Source organism: Cyprinodon tularosa, unplaced genomic scaffold, assembly GCF_016077235.1.
Source record: "Cyprinodon tularosa strain WSP-4 unplaced genomic scaffold, ASM1607723v1 ctg1327, whole genome shotgun sequence".
In the NCBI taxonomy this organism is placed as follows: Eukaryota; Metazoa; Chordata; class Actinopteri; order Cyprinodontiformes; family Cyprinodontidae; genus Cyprinodon; species Cyprinodon tularosa.
This window is the reverse complement of record NW_024038145.1, coordinates 34,580-56,616: the sequence shown is the minus strand read 5'-3', so window position 1 is coordinate 56,616 and position 22,037 is coordinate 34,580. Positions and strand designations below refer to the sequence as shown.

Here is a 22,037-nt window from a genome sequence, read left to right as displayed (position 1 = left end):
CTTTGCATTTAGAGTGACCTACGATGACAGCGAAAAGAAAGTTGTGGATAAAAGTGCAACAGTGTGCAAGCATTGTGCAACATGTTTTGTTTATGCTAACAGCAACATGACCAACATGTCATGCTAACCCCGAAATCCCACATACTCATTCAGCGCCCCGCTGCGCTCCAGACCGCCTGCACAAAGCAAAGCCTCCACTGTGGCTCCCGTCCGCTCTGCATTCCTTGTAGATCGTAGAGGGCATGCGCGAGATGATTAGATTCAAAGCAGCAAAACATGCAGAAATGATCCATGGTTTCTGCAAATCATTAAAAATAATTACAATTCATTATTTTTTTGGGATTTTTTCATTAATTTAAAGCTACAGTGTGTAACTTTTAGCGACATCTAGCGGTCAGACTGCAGACTGCAGCAACATGAACATCTCCCCCCCACCGCTTCTCCCCCCCAACAGTACGGCGAGCGTTACGGGACAAAATGTCTTCCACGACGTCCGCATCACCTACCTTCTCAAGTGATGAGGTTTGTTTACATAGATAATTTTACAGATAGTATTTCATTAGTCTGTGTAGGGTATAGATTTCATGTAGACTTAAGATAATAAATATACCCGTATTTTTTCTACATCGTTGTGACGTTTTGGCGATCTCGCAATCGCTAGTTTGTTGGCTCTGCGCTGCCGTAGCGCAAAGATGTCTGCCTCCATGGCTGCGAGACCCGCTCCTATGTAATTATAAATAACGAATTCTAAGGCAACGCAAATATTAAGGTTAAGAGGCTGAGCTCGTAGATGATAAATAACATAGTTATGTGTAACATATTACATTTCTGACTGTATATCCCTGTAATTATTACACACTGTAGCTTTAATTTAAAAAAAATTTTCATACATTTTTATAATTTTTATTAATTTTTTATTTTTCGGTGTAACAATAAACATATACCGAACCGAACCGAAAACCGTGACCACGAAACCTTTTTGTGAACCGTTCCACCCCTAGTAGACAATGCAGGTGAAGTCATCCGAACTGTATTAACCAAATCTGTGATGTCATCGCTTAGAGTACTTTAACATGCCGGCACCCTTGCCAAAAATTATAAAATAATGCTAAATTCTACATTTATATTTTTCACATTTGTATTATATTTATTGATAATAGTGACACAATCTGAATTAATTTACTTTGGTTAAACTTTTTCATTTTCACAATTTCCCAATTGTACGACAATAAAGGGATTTTCTATTCTATTCTATTCAATGTAAGTGTATTGGGAGCTAATTTGAACCTAGCGGGTCACTACTAGAGGGGTTAAAACGTTTTCAGAAAAACTGAACAAAAATCTAGTCGCCTCCAGTCTCAGACTGTTTTGTGGTTCCAGGAAAACGGAAATGCATTGCTGATGCTATTTTTCCCCGAAGTAGTTTATCTAATTAGGACAGGTCCTCTGTCAGGAAAAAAGTAATCTTCATTATACACATGGCAAAGATTTGGGAATGGAATGAGAGCAGTGTCCTTGATCTAAGAACAAAGTGTAATATTTTGATGAGGCTGGAGCCATGGATGTCTCCTCATTTACATACATGTATGATGCAATGATGTGACAGAGTGGAGTGGTATAAAATGCTTCTTTAAATGTGATTCAAGGCTAATTTAATGAGAAGCTAGCCCGGTTGGTAAGCATTGCCATCTGTAACCCTACGCAACTTCTCTGCATGAGTAAGATTAAGATTTTGGTCAAAATCCGTTATGTCTCTTGCTTATTTAATACATAGACATTGTGAAGTGTTATTTAAATGATTTGTCCCGAGTGATCTCTTCTCAGTAAAGAATCAGGGCGTAAAGCTTAAAAGGTGTAAACACAGAGCTTTCCCTTACATATCTTACAAGCAATTGTCCAATTTCCAATTTTCTTATGCTACATTATTACATATTATGCAACATGTAATTTCAATTAACAGTTTTATTTGCTGGTAACAGAATATCAGTCACTACACCTGCAGCTGGCATGTCTGTATTCAACGGACACTGGTTTAAGAAAGAACAGTCAGTGAGCTCTATGGGAGATTAAGCTACTATTGAAATAACACATGGAGCAGAAAATGGATGGAAAGTTCAGAAAAGAGGTTCTGGAACATCTTGCTACGTGAAACTCTTCCAACGGGGGGAAATTCGTTCAGTTCACTTCATGGCGTCACCTTGTATTTATTGTGAGACTAAATGTGGAATGTTTGGGATTTTATGAATTCATCAAATTAAGAGTTTTCAGAGGGCATCCAATCACAGAGCGGACCTTCCTCATCACCTTATCTAGCCACTTCCTCTCTATTTTGAGAGTAACCACAGCCTTTCCAGCCCTAGTAATGTATTTTACTGCTGGGATGTTTACAGCCCCTTCAATTCTGCTGCTCAGCTCTCAGTCAGGAGAACCTTGATGTTCGAACTTGTAAAGTCTCTCTTTTTCCTCCTCAATGCCATTTTTGTGAATGAACAAGCATGGGAAGTTGTAGCCTTATGCAGAATTATCAGAGGGGTTATTAGGCAGATTTGCAATTCTTTTTAGGGACACGCTCACTTACACTCAGGTGGACTATATTAGGTTTGCAAGGATCCTAAGTTTAAAACATCAGTTGAATCTAAAATCGTAGAGGGCTACGGTAGGAGGAAAGGTACGAGAAGTTTGCTTCATCCTCATCTAAACATACCTGTAAGAAATCCCTATTCAAAGCCAAAATACTCAAACCTTTACTCTACAATAAAACAAAACTGAGCAGTAGTTAGTTTTATAATGCATCTCTTCCATTTTTGATTTGCAGTAGGCAACTTTTGGATTTTTTTTTTTACATACTTTTACTACTATTATACTATTAAAACTGTCACAACATCTTGAGGGTATAGTCAGAGCTACACGATCTGTGAAAAATATCAAGCTCCTCTGCCTTTCCCCATTGATCCAAATAGCTTTTCCAAAAGTACACTGCTCCTGGTAAGAAACAACCAATCAGAGCCAAGAGGAACATTTTAGCAGTGTCTATAGTCCTCATGAACATGCTGCAAAAACTGTTGTTCAAGTGGAAGACTGCCAGCGTGCTGCAGCTATGTGGCTTTGCAGCGCTGTAAAGCATATCTTTAATGATTCTTCCCAACCAGCGAATCTGCTGTGAGACAGACTTATCTCCTGCGTGCCGAAATTCAACATATCACAGAGTGTCTTGCCACTGTATACAATTACTTGTGAACATCCCTGGCCAATTAGGTTATCTGGTAAACATCTTAACTCTTGCAGGCACCCTCCTTTTTTCCTGTAACTGGAGCCAGAGTCTGATAATGTTTTTCTTCAGCACACGAGTGCTGGAATGATTTTATCTATTTGGGCCACATGACTTTTTGGCAGAACAATCTCTTTATCCTTGGAAGGGGTTCCTTTATAAACAGACATAAGGTATTAAGTATGTGCTTATTCGAACATAGCAGCCAGGCCTAAGTGAACTCTCTAAATAAAAAAGGATGATAATCTTTTAATATATCTCAGAGCCGTTTATTCACTGTCATCAGTAGCCATGCTTACCTGCTTGCACATTCATGGCAGGCTACACTGTGGATAGAGGGTTGTAGTGATAGAGAGCAAGGGGGAAGGACCTGTATGATTGTGTAACTTTACAGGGAAGGTCCACAGTTTTCTCAGAACTCACAACTGCAGCTACTGATCACCTGCTATATCCAGTCTAGACTTTCTGCAGATGCTTCCATCTCGGGAAGCACACTTCATTTCCCCAGGAAGTCTAGTCAAAATATTCTGGTTCACTGATTATTTTCAGTAAGTTCTGGTGGGGTGTTGCATCTAACCAGAGTCCACACCAATATTGATGCTGCTGGAGGCTATCCACAAGAATGTACCTCTTCCCTTATTTTTAAACGTTCTCCTCAGATGACCTAATTGTAATTTATAGTGTCTCTATGCTTTTAACCCCTTCCTTCACTGAACCTTTAAGCTCATATCTTTGTGAAATGGTGTAAAATAATGTTTTTTTATGACTAATGTACTAATGTTTCTTTATGTATTCCAATGTATTCTCTATTCTAAAATCATTATTTGTGTAAAGACATAAATAACAAATGACAAATGCAGTAATCTTATCTTATGAATATTTTCCAAATCAAACTAAAACATCAATTACCGTAAATTCTCTAATATAGGCCCGGGCCTTTATTTCACTCAAGTGCATCGCGGTCCAGGCCTTTATTGGAAGGAGGCCAGAATTAGAGACAGGCCTCTATTGCTATTTGAGCAAAACAGACTACCAGTGGAATGAATAAAAATTAGATTTTGTGTCTATTTGAACCTATAAAATATTAGGTTCATTTATTGAACAAGAACAGTTACCATAACGGTATACAGAAATTTAACAACAAATAGCCTACCTGTAATTCAGGCTAAATTCCAGTGACAAAAAACGTAGCAAACATACCAGTAGTGCTACTAGTGCAATGTAAACACTAAACCATATGGTGATAATTAGGCTATTGTTTTATAACAAAAAGCTGGCTTGGTTTGAAGTAAAAAAATAAAAAATCCTCCAATTCTGTTTAATCCTCCTCCTCAGTTTCCTCCTCCTCTTCATCTCTCCCTGTAATCTCCTCATCACTCGCGTCAGTCTCTATAACAAGTTCATTATTGTACAGTTCCTCTTCGTCCTCCTCATGTTCTGCTGCGTGTCTGTTCTCTTCCTCGCGCAGACGGGCAGCAGTCAGGGCCTGTCGTCCAGCAGCGCAGGGCTGTAAAGAACAATACAATTTAGTTTGGCCGTTATTGCAAGTCACAGTGGACAGGCTCACTCACGAATGCAATAGTGATAGTGATAGAAGTGAGTAATAATTTCATACCTGTCCCTCTCGGAAGCACAATATGAGGTCATCCTCACTTCCGTCGGGTTTTACAGACTGCCCACACACTTTGAAGGACTTGATGATCAGGTCCTTGTCCAGCTTGTCCCAAGCAGCGAGAACCCAGTCCACAAGCAGACGGCGAGATGGTGCTTTTAGGTTCCCTCCACTTGTGTATTGCTTGTCTGCGTCCCCGGCCATCCACTCATCATAAGAAGCATGTAGGCTCGCTTTGAAGGGCTGGTTCCACATGACATCGGGGGCTTGCACATACTTAGTGCAGCCTCCTGGGATCACCGCGGTTGTGATGTTGTAGGACATCAATTCCTGTTTGGTAGAGGTGCTGATGTGACAGCGGTAGGCATCCCACACCAGCAGGCGCGGGCGAAAACTGAATTTGCCTAGCACTGACCTGAGCCATGCTATGGTCAAGTCGTCATTCATCCAGCCGTTGGCAGATGTGGTGATGACAGCTCTTGATATTTCTTGCTGCATTGCCTTCACCTCACGGATGGCCCCCCGGAAGACGACATAAGGCTTGAGTTTAGTGCCATCAGCCTTGGCAGCAAGGACAACAGTGAGATGGCTTTTCTCGTGGCCTGTTGTTTTGAGCGCAACACTCTTCGTCCCTTTTACGTCAATGGTAGTGGGAGACACCATATCGAACCAAACGGCAGTCTCATCCATTGCAATTATGTCCTTCTCTGAAATTCTTTTCGAGACGACAGTCTTGCTCACGTAGTCGACGAATGAGACAAGTTTCTCTGTGAGGAGATCTGGGTCCTTCTGAGCCATTGTGGTTCGATGTCGCAATGCGAAGCCATGTCGGTTTAAAAACTTTTGCAGCCAACCGCTGCTAGTCAGAAATCGCGCACCGCCATCACTCACTGTAGGGTAGATTTCCAGAGCCTTGTTTCGGATCATTTTTCTAGACACTCGGTTATGATTGTCCCTCATTGAATGGATCCACTCAGAGAGTTTTGTGTCCAACTCCTCGCTAACCTTTTTTCTCCCTCCTCCGGGCAGCCTTGCTCTCTTTTTGTTTGCTGCGGCTAGATCTATTTTCTGCTTTTTCCAGTATCTTATTCTTTTCGGGTCAATGTTAAAATGTTTAGCAGCTTGCTCCCCAGAGTGCTCTGCAGCATATTCCAGCACGTTCTCTTTGAACTTGATATCAAATTTTCGTCTCCTCGCTGCCATGGTAAACGTTAACGTTAACGTTAGCCTACTGGTGACTGAAAACTGAAGTTCGAGTCAAGAGCGAGGCGATGACCAGGCTACCGTAGAGATGGCTTGGATTCATTAGCAAACATTGCCCCCCTGTGGTACTTGTATGTTACTACCACAAGTATAATGTTGAGGTATGCCCAGAAAAAACGTTTATAGCCCCGGCCTGTATAAGAGACCGGCCATTATTTACCTCCGCTGACAGCGAGACCGGCCAATGTTAGAGTCCCGGCCGCTAATGGAATACAGGCCAATATTAGAGAATTTACGGTAGTCAAACTTATGTCACTTTTTTTATAACTTGTTTTTATTAGTCCAAATGTTTATTTTTTGTTGTTTTAATTACAGTTAGTTGGCTATTTTTGAAATCTGAAGTAGGGAAATAATCCAATTACAAGGTAAAAATTCTTAGAAATTATATTCTATCATTTGAACAGCAGGCTGTTTTACATAAAATATATTAGAATATAATTTTTAAATAAAACGCCATAAAAGCATGACTGAATTATTTGTATTGATTGAACATAAAAAACTAACCTTAGTCTCTTCACTTTGCAGATTGAACTCTCAAGTATCTCACACAGATGCTTCATTCCAGAGTCTCCAAATGATCCTCGTCCATCGATCTGATCTATTTCCAGATCAGTCAGATCAAGATTGGACTTCAGAGCTGAGGCCACAATTTCACAGTCAACACTTGAAAGTCTACAGCCACCAAGTCTGTGATTAGAGGAAAAATGAAGTCAGTTCTAATGAAATCAGAAAATCTAACAAAAAACAAAGACTAAAACATGATGGGCAAACAGAGATGTCATCATCTGATGAACATCTGCTCTCCAGATCAATGTCTTGTCTTTGAGACCACAGAGAATCTCTTCAGTCTCTTCAGGTCCTGGTTCAGCTGCAGACCTGCTGTGTCTCTGATTTGGTTAGAAGCTCCATTGAACCACAGTGATGGAGAAAAACAGAGAAGCCGAGCAACAGGTTCAAGCACTTCAGGCTTCATGTTGACAGAAGATCCTCATCAACATAAGCATTTTTTCCATTGGAGGAGGAAGATTTACAAAGCTTCTTAAGAAGGAAAATATGCTTGATAGCAGGTGTGGGCAGCCCCAGACTCCCCCTACAGGGCACAGGACAGAAAAAGAGGCCATGCAAGTCCCAGATACCCAGAGGCACCCCAGATCACTAGGACACTAGAGAAGGGAAGACAAGAGCACCCAAAGCCTTACCTTGGAGGGGCCAAAACCCCAACGGGGCCCAGCCCCTCGGGGGCCTAACAGTGGAGGCCAAAGTGCCGAGTTCCCACCGGGCCGCAGCAGCGATCCCATGGGCTCTGCCGGTAGAACTGGACCCGGATAAGAATCTCGGGGTCCAGGGGATAACCAACCCTAAATGGGGACCCCACAGGGCTAGGAGGCCCAGGCCCAGCAGCCACCAGGAATGAGAGAGTGGCCACTGAACTACCCAACCCCGCACCTAGAGAACCTCCAGCTCACAAGCAGACACAGGCACCTGTCACTTACAAGGAGCATAACAGGGGGGTTGGAGGCAGACCCTACTTATACTTGGGGACTACAATGTTCAGTAGGTGGGGCTGGGGAGTAGACAGCAGCAACATTCATTCAGACACATTCAGACAATTCCATCCTTACACCCATACAGACATATACAAGCACTCAATGTAGTCAAAGACCAGGGAAAACACAATATTCTTACACTCCTCATACTTACACATTCTACCCAGGCTTTGGACCAATCCTGCTAGGGAATCGATATCCACATCAACTAAAAACATATACAGTGCTTCTAGGAGGTCGTGCATAATGTCCATAAACCGGCACGACAACACAATATGACTTGAGGCAGGAATTCTAACTGAAAGGCAAAAGCAATCTTTTTCTGCTGGAGAACAATGCCCTCTGATTTGGAGGAGCTAATTCTAATGCCTGGCTCATTCACATTCGGCTGCAAAACACCCCAATTAAATTATGTGGGTCTTGGCAGGAGGGAGAAAGCAGAATCAAGTCATGTGGAAAAAGCAGGCACAAAATCCACTGGTCCTAAACCAGACCTGTCTGGTCCTTGGCTGATGTAGAAATCCAGTCCATAAAGTTCCTGAACAAGACCAATGACAAAGGGCAGCACTGTCAGAGTCCAAAATGGAACAGAATCAGGTCTGACTTCGCCAATGCTGACCAGGCTTCTGAACTGCTTGTACAGAGACCAGATGGCCAAGAGTAAAGGACCCCTGACCTGGTACACCTGGAATGTCCCACAAATGAAACCAAGAGGATTCAGTCAAATGCCTCCTACAGGTCCATAAAACACAAATGGCGTAGTTGGGGAAACTCCCGTGAACCCTCAGGCACCCCGCAATGTAAAGCTCTTACTGCTCCTCCTGCAGCTGAGGTTCGACAATCGGCAAGACTCTCTTCTCCAGCAACTTGGAACAGTAACTAACGAAAAGTGGTTGGAAGATAGATATATGTCTCAAGCCTCTTTCTGTCTCATTTGATCTTCATAGAAAACATTTTTTCTACATTTTATTTTTTATGTTTATTTAAACGGAAAATAAAAGAATAAAATATTTAATATTTTCAAATGATTCGAATAGCAAAGGCTACAGCAACCCTGACAAAGATGCAGTCATGAACAAGCATGAGGGAAGAAGTTGAAGAACAAACATGTCAAGAATCAACTTGAACAATGAAGAAGAACCTAAATGGCAGTAGAGCTGAATCAGCACCACCCTATCAAGTCACCAGGACTCACCGTGCCTTTCTGCAGTTCCTCACAGCTGGGATCAATCTCTGTCGCCCTCCTTCTGATGTGTTGTACTTCACCAAGTCCAACTCATCGAGAATGTCATTGGACATCAGCAGCATGTAGGCCAGAGCTGAGCATTGGATCTCTGAGAGACTCTTTTCTGAGCTTTTCTTTGATTTTAGGAAGTGTTGGATCTCCTGATAAACTGAGAGGTCCTTCATCTCCATCAGACAGTAGAAGATATTGATGCTTCTATCTGAGGAGATATCATCTGTGTTCCTCTTTTTCAGGTTATTGATGATTCTCTTGATGGTTTCTGACATATTCTCGGTTTGACCCAGTAGGCCTCCAAAGAGTCTCTGGTTAGACTCCACAGTCAGGCCATGAAGGAAGCGGACAAAAAGGTCAAGGTGGCCATTTATACTGCTGAGAGATTTCTTCATGATTCTCTCCATGAAGTCCTCCAGAGATGCCTCATTGTAGTAACCTCTCAAGAAGTTCTTCACCACCTCTGTGTTCCTGCTGGTGAAGCAGTGGAGCATGTAAACTGCAGCCAGAAACTCCTGGACACTCAGATGAACAAAGCAGTAGACTGGTTTCTGCAAGATCACACTCTCTCTTTTGAAGATCTCTGTACAAACTCCTGAGAACACAGAGGCATCTGTGACATCCAGACCACACTGCTCTAGATCTTCTTGGTAGAACATGATGTTTCCTTTCTCCAGATGTTCCAAGGCCAGCCTCCCCAGCTTCAGAAGAACTTCCCTGTCAGCCTCCATCAGCTCCTGTGGAGTCGTCTCATGTACTTCATGGTACTTGTTCTTCTTCCTCTTGGTCTGGACCAACAGGAAGTGTGAGTACATGTCAGTCATAGTCGTGGGCAGCTCTCCTCTCTGCTCTGTGGTCAACAGGTTCTCCAGAACCGTAGCAGTGATCCAGCAGAACACTGGGATCCCACACATGATGAAGAGGCTCCTGGAGGTCTTGATGTGGGAGATGATCCTGCTGGCCTTCTCCTCTTCATCACTGAACTTCCTAATGAAGTACTCTTCCTTCTGGGTGTCTGTGAAGCCTCGTACTTCTGTTACCCTGGAAACACATAAAGGAGGGATCTGATAGGCCGCCGCAGGTCGGGAAGTTATCCAGATGAGAGCAGAGGGAAGCAGATTCCCCTTGATGAGGTTCATCAGCAGAACGTTGACTGATGACCTCTGTGTGACGTCAGAAACAAGTGGTCTGTTGTCGAAGTCCAGAGAAAGTTTGCTTTCATCCAGGCCATCAAAGATGAAGAGAAGCCTCCAGACAGTGAGCTTCTTTGCTGGGAGCTTCTGGAGGGTTGGATGGAAAACATGGAGCAGCGTGAGAAGACTGTGCTGCTGATCTCTAATCAGGTTCAGCTCCCTGAAGGAAAGCAGGACCACCACACTAACATCTTGGTTCTCCAAGCCCTCTGCCCAGTCCAGAGTGAACTTCTGCACTGAGAAGGTTTTTCCAACACCAGCAACGCCGTTGGTCAGAACCACTCTGATGGCTACATGTTGGTCAGGGAAGGCTTTGAAGATGTCCTGGCACCTGATTGGAGAATCATGGAGGTTCTGGATCTTGGAAGCTCTCTCCAGCTGCTTCACCTCATGTTGGGTATTAACCTCTTCACTTTGTCCCTCTATGATGTAGAGATCAGTGTAGATGCTATTGAGGAGAGTTCTACTTCCTGTTTCATCACTTCCTTCAGGCACACATTCACATCTCCTCCTCAGACTGATCTTATGTTCCTCTAGAGCCTCCTGCAGACCAACATCTGCTGAAACACAGAACAAAAGACGACTGAAGGAAAAAAGAACTAATAAAGTGATGAAGTGTAAACAAAACCTTCTAGTGTTAGCATTATAAGGTCTCTTCCTTTGTATTGTGATGCTAAAACACCCGAATCATCCTCAGAACCAGAACATCATTAAATTGTCAGAGGGCGTGTTTCTGTTTTGTGGCCAGCATGTGTTCACTGTCAGGAAGTGATTCCCAGAGAAGAGAAAATGAAAAAAATGCTAAAGGAAACAAGCAGCAGTGTTCGGCAACATGGTGCATCATCTTAACATTGCCTTCAACTGGCACCTGCCCCCACGAACACAGCAGCTACAGAAGATGTAGGGAGAAACAAAAAGGTTTACTCTTTATTTTCTTACCTTAATGAAAGAAATCTAGAGCAAATGCTCTGATCTGTTAGCCTAGTAAACTAGCCCCACCCGCCAGCGGCCAAAATCATTTTTCCCTGCGAGTGGTCTAGGCTCGATCAATGCCCCAGGCCCTAGAACTGGTGGGCCAATCACAAAGCAGAGATGTGTTTTGAATTTCTGGATGCAAAGCGGGTCGGGGTTTTGAGGGCGGGACGACAAAGATGAGAGACGCTGGAGAAAGAACAACAAGGAAGATGGCAATAACTATTGAAATGTTCTGGTTAGACTCAGCTTTGGAATCAGTTTTGGATGGATTAGACTTGGGGCTTTTAATAAAACGTGAGCAGGAAGAGGCTCTACGCTCATTCATTTTAAGAAGAACGTATTCGCAGTTTTACCGACAGGTTGTTTGTTTCTGTCGCGCTTACTACATCACAGTCAAATGCGCTCATTGATCAGAGCGTTGGCCAATAGACAGACATGGTTTGAAAAACAGCTGGTTGTTCTCATCAACAATCTTCTGATGTCTCATTCATCAGGGCCAGACTAAATTACACGTTTAATCTCAACTACTGTTTATATTCAAATGGCATGTCTCACTCAAAGTTTGGGTTTAAAAAAAAATCATAATAGATTAGAAATTACATTAGACTGATTGGGTTCTGTAGAAGAAATTGTTAGAATGATTCCATGTTGTAAAAAAACATATAACCCTTTGTATATTCTCAGTTTCTGGGTCATGGCTCCAACTAATCAGGATTAAGTTGGAAGGCAATTCCATTATTATGGAACAAAACTGTTCCAGTGCGAAATAATGCAGACATTAGAAGACCCGCTCAATTGTAGTTCTGGTAGCATCCAGCAGATGCTGCCATTCTAAACTGTTTCAAATGTATTGAGCATGGTGTCGAGTTGTCGCCAATTGTGGCAAGTTGGGCTTCTAAATTGCCATCAGTAGCTCAGTGCAGTTATGTACTACTGTTGTCGGAAAATTTTTATTTCTCTTCTATTATATATAAATTTATCCTATTTACTCACTATAAAAGTTTTCACTCGGTCTGTTTCTCTCTCAAGGCCACACCATTCTCTGCATGATGGTGTTTGTAGACCAGACAGCTTCTTCCCATAACAATCCAGATTCTTTCTCAAGGTTTATTCATAACATGTTACTGTTAACCAAAGTGTGTGTAATTTGTTATGACTCTGACTGCTTTCCATTGTTGTAAGTAAGGGGGGGACGAACGCTGACCAGAGCAGAATGCTGTGCCATAAGGGCTGTATGATGAACTGTTCTCTCTTTGCAAAGATATGAATAAATGTGCCGACTGAGTGAAATCCATGAATCTCTGTTTAATTAACTAGGGTGAATAGTTGAATACTTTTTTCCCCCAACTACTTGATGTATCAATACTTTTCTCATCGCCATCACGTCAAAATTGTCATGTTACCCAGGTTAGTGAGATGGTGTGGCTGAGGGCTGATTGTAAGTGCCTTAGTTCATAGCTACTGACAGCTGGTCTGAGATGAGATTTCACAGAGGTTACAGAGGTAAATTGATCCTCTGTTCAGATTCTGGCAAATTAACTGGTTTGTTTACATTCAGCTGTGCTCCTGCCATCATTTCACTCATTCTCCCCACCCGTGCAGCTCCGCCATTTCTCATCAGTCCTCATTACCCCCTGCTCTCCTGCCTATTTAACCCAAGGATTCCTTGTTACTGTCTTGCATACGGAACAATCTCCTGCTGTCAGATATATGGACACTGACCAGGGTTCTGCCTCCTGAGTTCTGCCCCCTGCTTCTCCCCTGGATCTGTAAGCCTATATTTGCCTCTGGTTCTGACCCAGTTTCTGTGCCCCGGGCTACAACTGTCACCTGCCCCACAGATCCTGTTTTTTACAAGGTTAATGACCTCAGCCTACATTCACAAAGCCATCCTCTCAGCACTCAAGGACACCCTACTAAGACACAAAAAATGGATTAAATGAAACAACAATAAAATCGATAAAATAGACATTGGCACGGTCAATAAAAGTAAATCAAACTATAAAACCTTTCCTGTTGGCTTGTGCTGACGTTTCTGGTCCTCTGTTTGTGAGGTCACTGCAGACTTCCCCTCCTTCTTATTAGAAAAGCAGCGGTTTAGCAGGTTCCTCTCTCAATCATTTTGTTTTCATGCATTAAAATTAGCTCCAGCTTTAAGGATATGCTCAGTTATGATATGTGCAGCCCAAACTGATTAGAGTAGTTAGGTTGAGGACAGTTGAAAATTTTACACCAGATGTAAATATGAAGATTTAGTTGAAATCATTGATCAAGAAAGACTGAAAACTTAAATCTCAATATCCAACCACAGACGTGGAATCGGTTCAACAGAGACGACAGAAGGAAGCTCTGATTGGAGATGTTTAGTCTTACCTGCTGCACAGCTGCTCTGATTGGCTGTCTGTGGTCCAGCACCAGATCTGGGTCGTTCTCCATGCTGAGGTTTGCTCCTCTTCCTCAATCTGTGAACACATTTTGTCATCACTGCAAGGTTAACTACCACCGGGGGGGGGGGTTCTTCCACAGCAGGAAGAAAACCAGAAGACCATTGATAAAATCTATGATTCTATTGTATTTACTCTCATGATGGATTGTTTGTTGTTTGTGTCCATTTTAAATTGTTTATGGAAAATACTACTTTTAATCAGGTTCTGTTCAGCCCATTTGGTTTTTCTAATTAGAGGGAAGCCAACCTTTAACTTCACTTTAGTTTCTATCTAATCTGACAGGAATAACCTTTATCATCAAATATTAAAAAACTCCTAAAACAGAGAAGCTTTTAAATATGATAGATATGTATACTTCAACATTAATTATACGTTTTCCTACCATATTAAAATAGTAGGGGAATTGCAATATTTTATTTAGTCTCCCTCAGGAGTCTAATGAGTTGAAGCAGAGATCCCTTTGTAAGCAAAAAAGTGATCATTTTAAGTCGGTCAAATAAACCTCTTGACTGTATTGTGTTGCTATTTTTTCGGATCAACTGCATGTGGAGACCTTCAGAGCTCTTTGCAGACTTTAAGTTAGAAAAACTAGACCAGAGCAGGGTAAAACATTGAGCTGTGAGGGCTGTTATGATTGTCATCTTTGCAAAGACAAATTAAGTTTTACTGAGTGGATTACCATCAATCCCCTTTTTTAACTTGGCTGAATAATTGAACATTGTTTTTCCAATAACCCTTCAGTAATAAGCTAATAGTTATTGCAGTCCAAACCACTCATCAGAAGCAGATGATAACCTTTTATGTTCTGATATATTAAGCAGCTCTAATAAAATTCAACTGTTTGTAGCTACATTTATTGGTGAATCAGTTCTCTTTGTTAGTTTATGGTGGATTGTTACTGTGGATGAAAGCTGGAATCTGTTATGAGTAAAAGAGAACTTTCTAACAGCCTTCAGTCTCCGACCTTTGGCCTTCTTTTTGCAGCTGGTTGATGTCAGTGGAATGAGCCCTGGAATGCACAAGCAGGAAGGAGTTCCTGCTTGTGCTTTTCTAAATGTCCAAAAATAACTGTTGTTGTTCCCACTCCAACAGACACTAGACCTCTGAGGAACCTGGAAGCTGCTGGAGCTTCATAAAGACACAAAGAAACCTGACTGTTTTTATTTTCTCCACACATTGTTCTGTTCTCTCAAAGCTCATTTTAGGTCACAGCTGAACTAACCAGAAATGAAAGTTAAAACCCTGGTTGGTCTCTACTGAGTCATATTCAACAGTGACAGACTGGTTCCTTACTCTAAGTTCGAGGGTGCAGGTTCATTGCAGAAGTCTGGAGGAATATCTTTGGACCAGTCAATCCTCATAGAAGGACAGCTGGATCCTGGCAGTTCTGCTCTCTCTCGGCAGCTCTGACATCTGAAACACAAACATGCTGTTACTCAGATTAAAGCAATCAGTGAGAAACTCTGAGATAAGCCCCGGGAAGGAAGAACACTGCTGAAGAAAAGCAGAGGGTTTAAAAACATTCAGATGCAGACATTGGATCTAACTGAACATTATCTTAGGAGCTGTTTTCTAATGGTCTGGATCCCATGAGTCAAACCAACACCACATAAACACCACCAACAGGCTCATGTCACAGTGTAATGGAGCTGATGAGATCAGATAGAAATTATTCTACAAAGTACTTCTATACTATCCTCTACTAGTACTACAAAGCCCAGAAAGTTCTCGGGTCTCATTTAAGTATTCAGAGACCTTAAGGACCAGCACCAAATACAAGTAGTAAATTCAACAGTCAGTTTATTACTTTCATTTTTCTGTAGTTGAGTTAGCATTAGCTTGCATGACCGGCTCCGTGATGCTGGTGTTCCTTCAGTATGAGCGCCACAAGCGTCACATCACGTGACCAAGAAAACGTAACGGGATTGGCTGGAGGTTGGACGCCACAATCCATTGCTAATGTCTGTGACCTGAAGTAACTCTTCCCTTTTTACGCTGAATTTAGACGCCGAATTTAAGACAGTGAAATAGAGCCAGTTGAAATTTGAATTTTGAAAGGTTGAATTTTTTTTAGATGCAGATTTTTTGAACACTGAAGAATTAAACTGAAAAATAAGTATTGAAAATGTAATCACTTTGAAATAGTAATGTGAATTTTTAGCTCAAAGAGAAAATGACAAAAAAATAAATTTCAACTGTGTAGAAATATCCATCCATCCATCCATCTTCCTCCGCTTATCCGGGGTCGGGTCGCGGGGGCAGCAGCTTAAGAAGGGAGGCCCAGACTTCCCTCTCCCCAGCCACTTCTTCCAGCTCTTCAGGAGGAACCCCAAGGCGTTCCCAGGCCAGCCGAGAAACATAGTCTCTCCAGCGTGTCCTGGGTCTTCCCCGGGGCCTCCCCCCGGTGGGACGTGCCCGGAACACCTCACCAGGGAGGCGTCCAGGAGGCATCCTAAACAGATGCCCAAGCCACCTCAACTGGCTCCTCTCGACGTGGAGGAGCAGCGGCTCTACTCCGAGTCCCTCCCGGATGACCGAGCTTCTCACCCTATCTCTAAGGGAGAGCCCAGCCACCCTACGGAGGAAACCCATTTCGGCCCGCTTGTATCTGCGATCTCGTTCTTTCGGTCATGACCCAGAGTTCATGACCATAGATGAGGGTAGGAACGTAGATCGACCGGTAAATCGAGAGCTTCGCTTTTTGACTCAGCTCTCTCTTCACCACGACGGACCGGTACAGTGCCCGCTTCACGGCAGACGCTGCACCAATCCGCCTGTCGATCTCCCGCTCCCTTCTTCCCTCATTCGTGAACAAGATCCCAAGATACTTAAACTCCTCTACTTGGGGCAGGACACCCCCCCTGACCCGGAGAAGGCACTCTACCCTTTTCCGGCTCAAGACCATAGCCTCGGATTTGGAGGCACTGATCCCCATCCCGGCTGCTTCACACTCGGCTGCGAACCGATCCAGCGAGAGCTGCAGATCACGACCTGATGAAGCCAATAGGACCACATCATCTGCAAAAAGCAGAGACGCAATCCTAAGGCCACCAAAACGGATCCCCTCAACACCTTGGCTGCGCCTAGAAATTCTGTCCATGAAGGTAATGAACAGAATCGGTGACAAAGGGCAGCCCTGGCGGAGTCCAACTCTCACCGGAAACGAGCCCGACTTACTGCCGGCAATGCGGACCAGACTCTGACACCGGTCATACAGGGACCTGACAGCCCGTATCAAAGGGCCTGGCACAGGGCCACACGAGGGACACGGTCGAACGCCCTCTCCAAGTCCACAAAGCACATGTAGACTGGTTGGGCGAACTCCCATGCACCCTCCAGGACCCTGCTGAGGGTGTAGAGCTAATCCAGCGTTCCACGACCAGGACGGAAACCACACTGCTCTTCCTGAATCCGAGGTTCGACTATCCGACTGACCCTCCTCTCCAGCACCCCCAAATAGACCTTGCCGGGGAGGCTTAAGAGTGTGACTCCCCTGTAATTGGAGCACACCCTCCGGTCCCCCTTTTTGAACAGGGGGACCACCACCCCAGTCTGCCAATCCAGGGGGACTGCCCCCGATGTCCATGCAATGTTGAAGAGTCGTGTCAGCCAACACAACCCCACAACATCCAGGACCTTGAGGAACTCCGGGCGGATCCCATCAACCCCCGGGGCCCTGCCACCGAGGAGCTTTTTAACCACCTTGGCGACCTCGCCCACAGAGATTGGAGAGCCCAGTCCAGAGTCCCCAGGCCCAGCTTCCTCAATGGAAGACATGTTGGTGGGATTGAGGAGGTCTTCGAAGTATTCCGCCCACCGACCCACAACGTCCCGAGTCGAGGTCAGCAGCACACCATCCCCACTATAAACAGTGTGTAGAAATAATGACAGTGAATTTTTTTTAGGTCAAAAATGTGTTCTGAATATATTTTAACACTGGAACAGTAAGTACAAACATACAACATTTAAATTTCAGTGGCATTTTTTATTCAAATCCCAGCGACACAGATTTACTTCCATAGCTTTTAAGCTGCTTTTATATTCTTATTTAATTTATGTAAAGCATTTTTTTTATTGTGCATGTACTGAATTGCACTATATAAATAAAATTGCCTTGCCTTGGGATTTGTTTAAAATATGATCAAATAATTAAAAGGACTGTTATTACAACTAATATATCAACAAATAAAAAACGTACAAATTTCAAAACCCTTTTTGCCCCTAGATAATTGAATAAATAACGTGCTGCACTGCAGTTGACCAGAATCCAGGACGATTTTAAAATCCCCACTGGACATTTGTTTTAGGTATGAAAAGTAGGACATGTCCGGGAAAAAGAGGATGTCTGGTCCCCCTACAATATCAACAATCTCAGTGTTTCAGTTAGTGAGTGCTTGTTGCTATGATGCGTCTTTGCTCAGCAGCTTTGCTCGTTGTAAACAGACCAATCAGAGCAAAGCTCATCTAAAAATTCATGATCATACCATAAAAGGAAGAAAACCTGTCGTTTCATTCTGGGGCTTTTAACCAGGCTGCATTAGGGCTCATAGAACAGCTAATATGCCATTTATAGCCCAACCAATGTTACACACCCTATTAGAGACCTGAAGGACCAACAGCAAATATCCTATAGCAGAGGTCTTCAACAGGGGTGTGCGACCCCTAGGGGTCCACAGAGGTACTGCATGGGGGTCACGAACATTTTGGTTGATTAAACTTTTTTTTTTATATCCCCCCTGCAATTTTTTCCACTAATTGAAATGTCTTTAAATCAACATTAACATGAACTCAACAGACTGTAGTAAACAGATTAATGGGGGCAGAAGATGTCTTTCAGTCATTAATGCACACATTCAGCGACACACAGGAGCTCTTTCAATCTGGGCACCGTTTCATTCACAACACCTGTCCCACCAACCAGGAATCAGAAATACTTTAATAATCCCAGGGAGGGATTACTTTAGTTACATTACTCCATCTGTAATAGAGGGACTATAGACCAGTTAGATAGAACACTATTTCATACTATACATATAATTAGGGGGTCCCCGCTCCATCTCTCCATCAGTTTGGGGGTCCTTGGCCTGGAAAACATTGAAGACCCCTGCTCTATAAAATCATTCTATGACCCCTGATATTTCACACAACTTCTTTGAAAAAAGTACATATTTAGAAGTGAAAATTTATTAAAGCACAATTTCTTCTATTGAATATGGCAAAAAATATATACAATCTATACAGCAACAAGGCATAAGAAGCCACCTCTGACAGTTTAACTGTTGGTGTAAAGCTAAGCTCCATTTCTAAAACTGACCATAGAACTATGAGAGTAGAGCCGTCCCTGAAGCGTTGCCTTTAACAGCTTACCATCTGCTGTTCCACCTGAAATATTTAATGCATTTAAACCATTTCTACACCTGAGGCTTCTTCTTCTCCTTAGAACCCACTTTACCAGGGAGCGCTTTAGTTTTTTCACATGAGGACTGACTGTTATCTCAGTGCAGTGGGCCCTCATTTAAACTGATTTACTGACTGATGATACTCCATCACATTTAGTTGGCTTTAATGTTGAAATAATACAAAAAAAAACTAAGGAAATTTAGCTTTAGACAGTTCAGACTCTATATATTCTATCTCTGTGGAGGTACATGGATCAGTTAGAAACTGGTTTCTTACTTTGTCTCTGAGGGTCGAGGTTCTGTGCTGAAGTCTGGAGGATTATCTTTTGAGAAATCACTTCTCACAGATGGACATCTGGGTCCTGGAGGTTCTGCATGATCCTCCCTTGGGTCCCAATCTTCCATCTTGTGGACTTTAATGAGTCTGAGAGAGAAACAAACCAGTCAGTCCAGTGGTCCAGGTCCAGTAAGGGTCCTGTAAAGTAGAGGACGTATTGTGGTTCCCAACTCTGCTCCTCAGTTACGCCTCATGATGTGTTGCATCAGACTGATGCTAAACTGACACGCTATCAGACCCTGCCTTGTTTCCTGCTGTATCTCGGCCTCAGCACTGCAGACGTGTTCTTCTTCATCAGTGGGATGTAGCGTTAGTTTTATTGTTCTGACTGAAGGACTGTGCTAATTAGGGAGCCTCTGTAATCACTGAGTGACGGAAGACTATGCACTCCATCTGCTGAATAGATTGGTCACATAACAAGCGAATACACGACTACAATTATCTCAACAAGCTGGAAAACATAACAGATGGAATTTGAACTGAAAATGAAAAATACATTTATTTATTTTTTTATATATAATCCGTGCAAGAAGTTTTCCATTGTGATTTAGATGTTAATGTTATTGTTTTGAAGATTTTATTTCACATAGCACTATGGGACAATCATGATTATAAAAACTGAGGGTTTATTGAATAAAGTTTGTTAAATAAGAATGTAGTATGTTTTAATGCAGCAAATGTAAAAAGAAGTAATAGTAGAAATAGTTCAGTCTGCGTTTCTGACACATTAGCAGCTGAGTGGAGGCTACTTTAGGAAGCCATCATTATTCAATAATTACCAGCATGGATTTGCTGATATAAAGGAGGAAGTAGATGTTTAATTATAGGGAAAACTGGGATATGTTAACAAAGATTAGTGAAGAAGAAGAAGAAATAAGGAAAATATAAATATTATTCAGGATATGAATATTTCTAATGGTGGTATTTGTAAAGCTGTAACGGAGGCAGCAAAACAGGAAATTCCAAGATTGCATCAAGGAAACGGGAAAAAAAGCCATTTGGGACACAAAGATGTAACAAGGTCATTAGATCTAAAAACAAAGCTTAGAAACATTATAACGTTCAGAATCTAACTGCATAAAAGCAGGAATGTTAAGAGCGAACCTTGGAAAGTTTCTCTGATCAGAAAACAAGCACAGAAAGACAGCGGAGGAGAGAAATAAACCTCTGCTAACCATAAATCAAAAAGCTTCAGACTTGATAAACAATGCATGTGAAATATAATGGATCCATGATCAATCATTAAATGTAAGGAATCTGCAGCAGTCAAGGATCAGATCTGTTTTCCAAACTCATCATAGCATCAGTGGAATGATGCCAGCATTCCTGTCCAGATCAGAACAGTTAGACTCAGGGAAGACTGGACCTTCACAACCATTTAGTTATGGTTATCTGGACCCATGTGGGAATATCTGCAGGATGAATAAAGCAGCTGGAAGTTGCATCCAGGGTCTGTCTGTCTAAATGCATTGTGGCTGTGAGGGAGAGGAGCAGCAGTCTGCATCCATGCTGAGACTCAGGAATCAGAGGAAGGCAGCAGGCAGGTTAGAGTCTGCAGCAGAGCAGGCTGTCAGCTGGAAGCAGCCGGAGGAAGTTCGGAAAAGGCTCCAGTTCAGCAAAGACCCAGAGAAACACTGACCTTCATCAGCAAGAAGACGCAACATTTGATCTTCTTCCGCTCCAGATGGACGCTCATCCGAAGGAAGGCGGTGTTATGCCCAAAAATGCACCCCTTGAACAACATTAACTCCAAAGATTTTGTCCGAGGTTCGGCTGAGTTATCTGTTGTAGTCTCTTGTTATTCACACACAACAATAAACAGTGATGATGACGCGAGCCTGGAAACTGCAAAGCTTTGTCTGAAGCGGAAAATCAAACGTGCATCTTCACAGCACAGCGTTCACAGACCAGTGTGATGCATTCACGAGCGTCAGATAGCTAGGGTGCATTCAGGAGCATGGGACAATTCTAACTTCTTCTTCTTCTGGTATGGAGTGTGGTTCGTGATGGTTTAAATATTGATCCTGATACATTCTACCCTAACTTCTTCAAAACATACATTCACACATTCACACTTAAAAATATATACATATTTGTGCACAGCTTTGTATATCATTCCTTCACTCACAAACACACTTACTATAATTAAATTCTATTAAATAATTTCGTTTTCTTTAGAAATCGAATAATTATTTGTATGTGTTTACTCCCTAAATTTTTCCTCAGTATATCTAATAAATTAACCTTCTCCTTAATGTCTTCAAACTCTCTTCTCATATATCTTCTCTCTCTTTCATATTTATGACATTCTAATATAACATGTTCTATGGTTTCATGGTTTCATATTTATCACAGAAATCACATTTGCCCGTTTTATGTTTTTGTATTTTAAAAAGTGTATAATTAAGTCCTGCATGACCAAATCTTAACCTTGTTATCACTCTTTCCTCCTTTCTATTTCTTCTTCCATTTCTTCTTTCTCCTACCATCTTCTGAATTTTATTAAACCATCTTCCTGTTTTATCTTCATCCCACCTTTTTTGCCAAACTTCCATTAGTTTCTCTTTAATAATACTCTTTCCTTCTGATTTACTTATTTTAACTATAAAACTAATACAATGTCCATCCTACTATCTGTTTGGTTATTTTTTTAACTTAACAATGCAGAGCTTGAATCTGAACATATTATTGTTTTTAATGGTTTTATGTCTTCTACCCATTGTAAAGCTAATAATATTGCCAACATTTCTCCTGTGTAT

General features: G+C 42.3%; 1 protein-coding gene across 5 annotated transcripts in view; it reads right to left on the bottom strand.

Moving 5' to 3' along the window:
- The window catches only part of LOC119778391 (NACHT, LRR and PYD domains-containing protein 3-like), a 43,962-nt gene extending 22,748 nt beyond the window's left edge, over window positions 1–21,214 (bottom strand). The window contains exons 1-6 of one of the 5 annotated variants that reach the window (XM_038277585.1): window positions 20,918–21,214; window positions 19,219–19,365; window positions 14,836–14,955; window positions 13,469–13,557; window positions 8,886–10,680; window positions 6,648–6,830 (exon numbers count right to left, since the gene is read on the bottom strand). In XM_038277585.1, the coding sequence (XP_038133513.1) occupies window positions 6,648–6,830; window positions 8,886–10,680; window positions 13,469–13,557; window positions 14,836–14,955; window positions 19,219–19,346 (2,315 nt within the window). In that variant the 5' untranslated portion in view covers window positions 19,347–19,365; window positions 20,918–21,214. Of the gene's footprint in view, window positions 1–6,647; window positions 6,831–8,003; window positions 8,229–8,885; window positions 10,681–13,468; window positions 13,558–14,835; window positions 14,956–19,218; window positions 19,366–20,917 lie in introns of those variants that run through there. The other 4 variants (XM_038277582.1, XM_038277583.1, XM_038277586.1 and 1 more) reach the window with 4 other exon arrangements.
- Window positions 21,215–22,037: the final 823 nt, after the last annotated feature.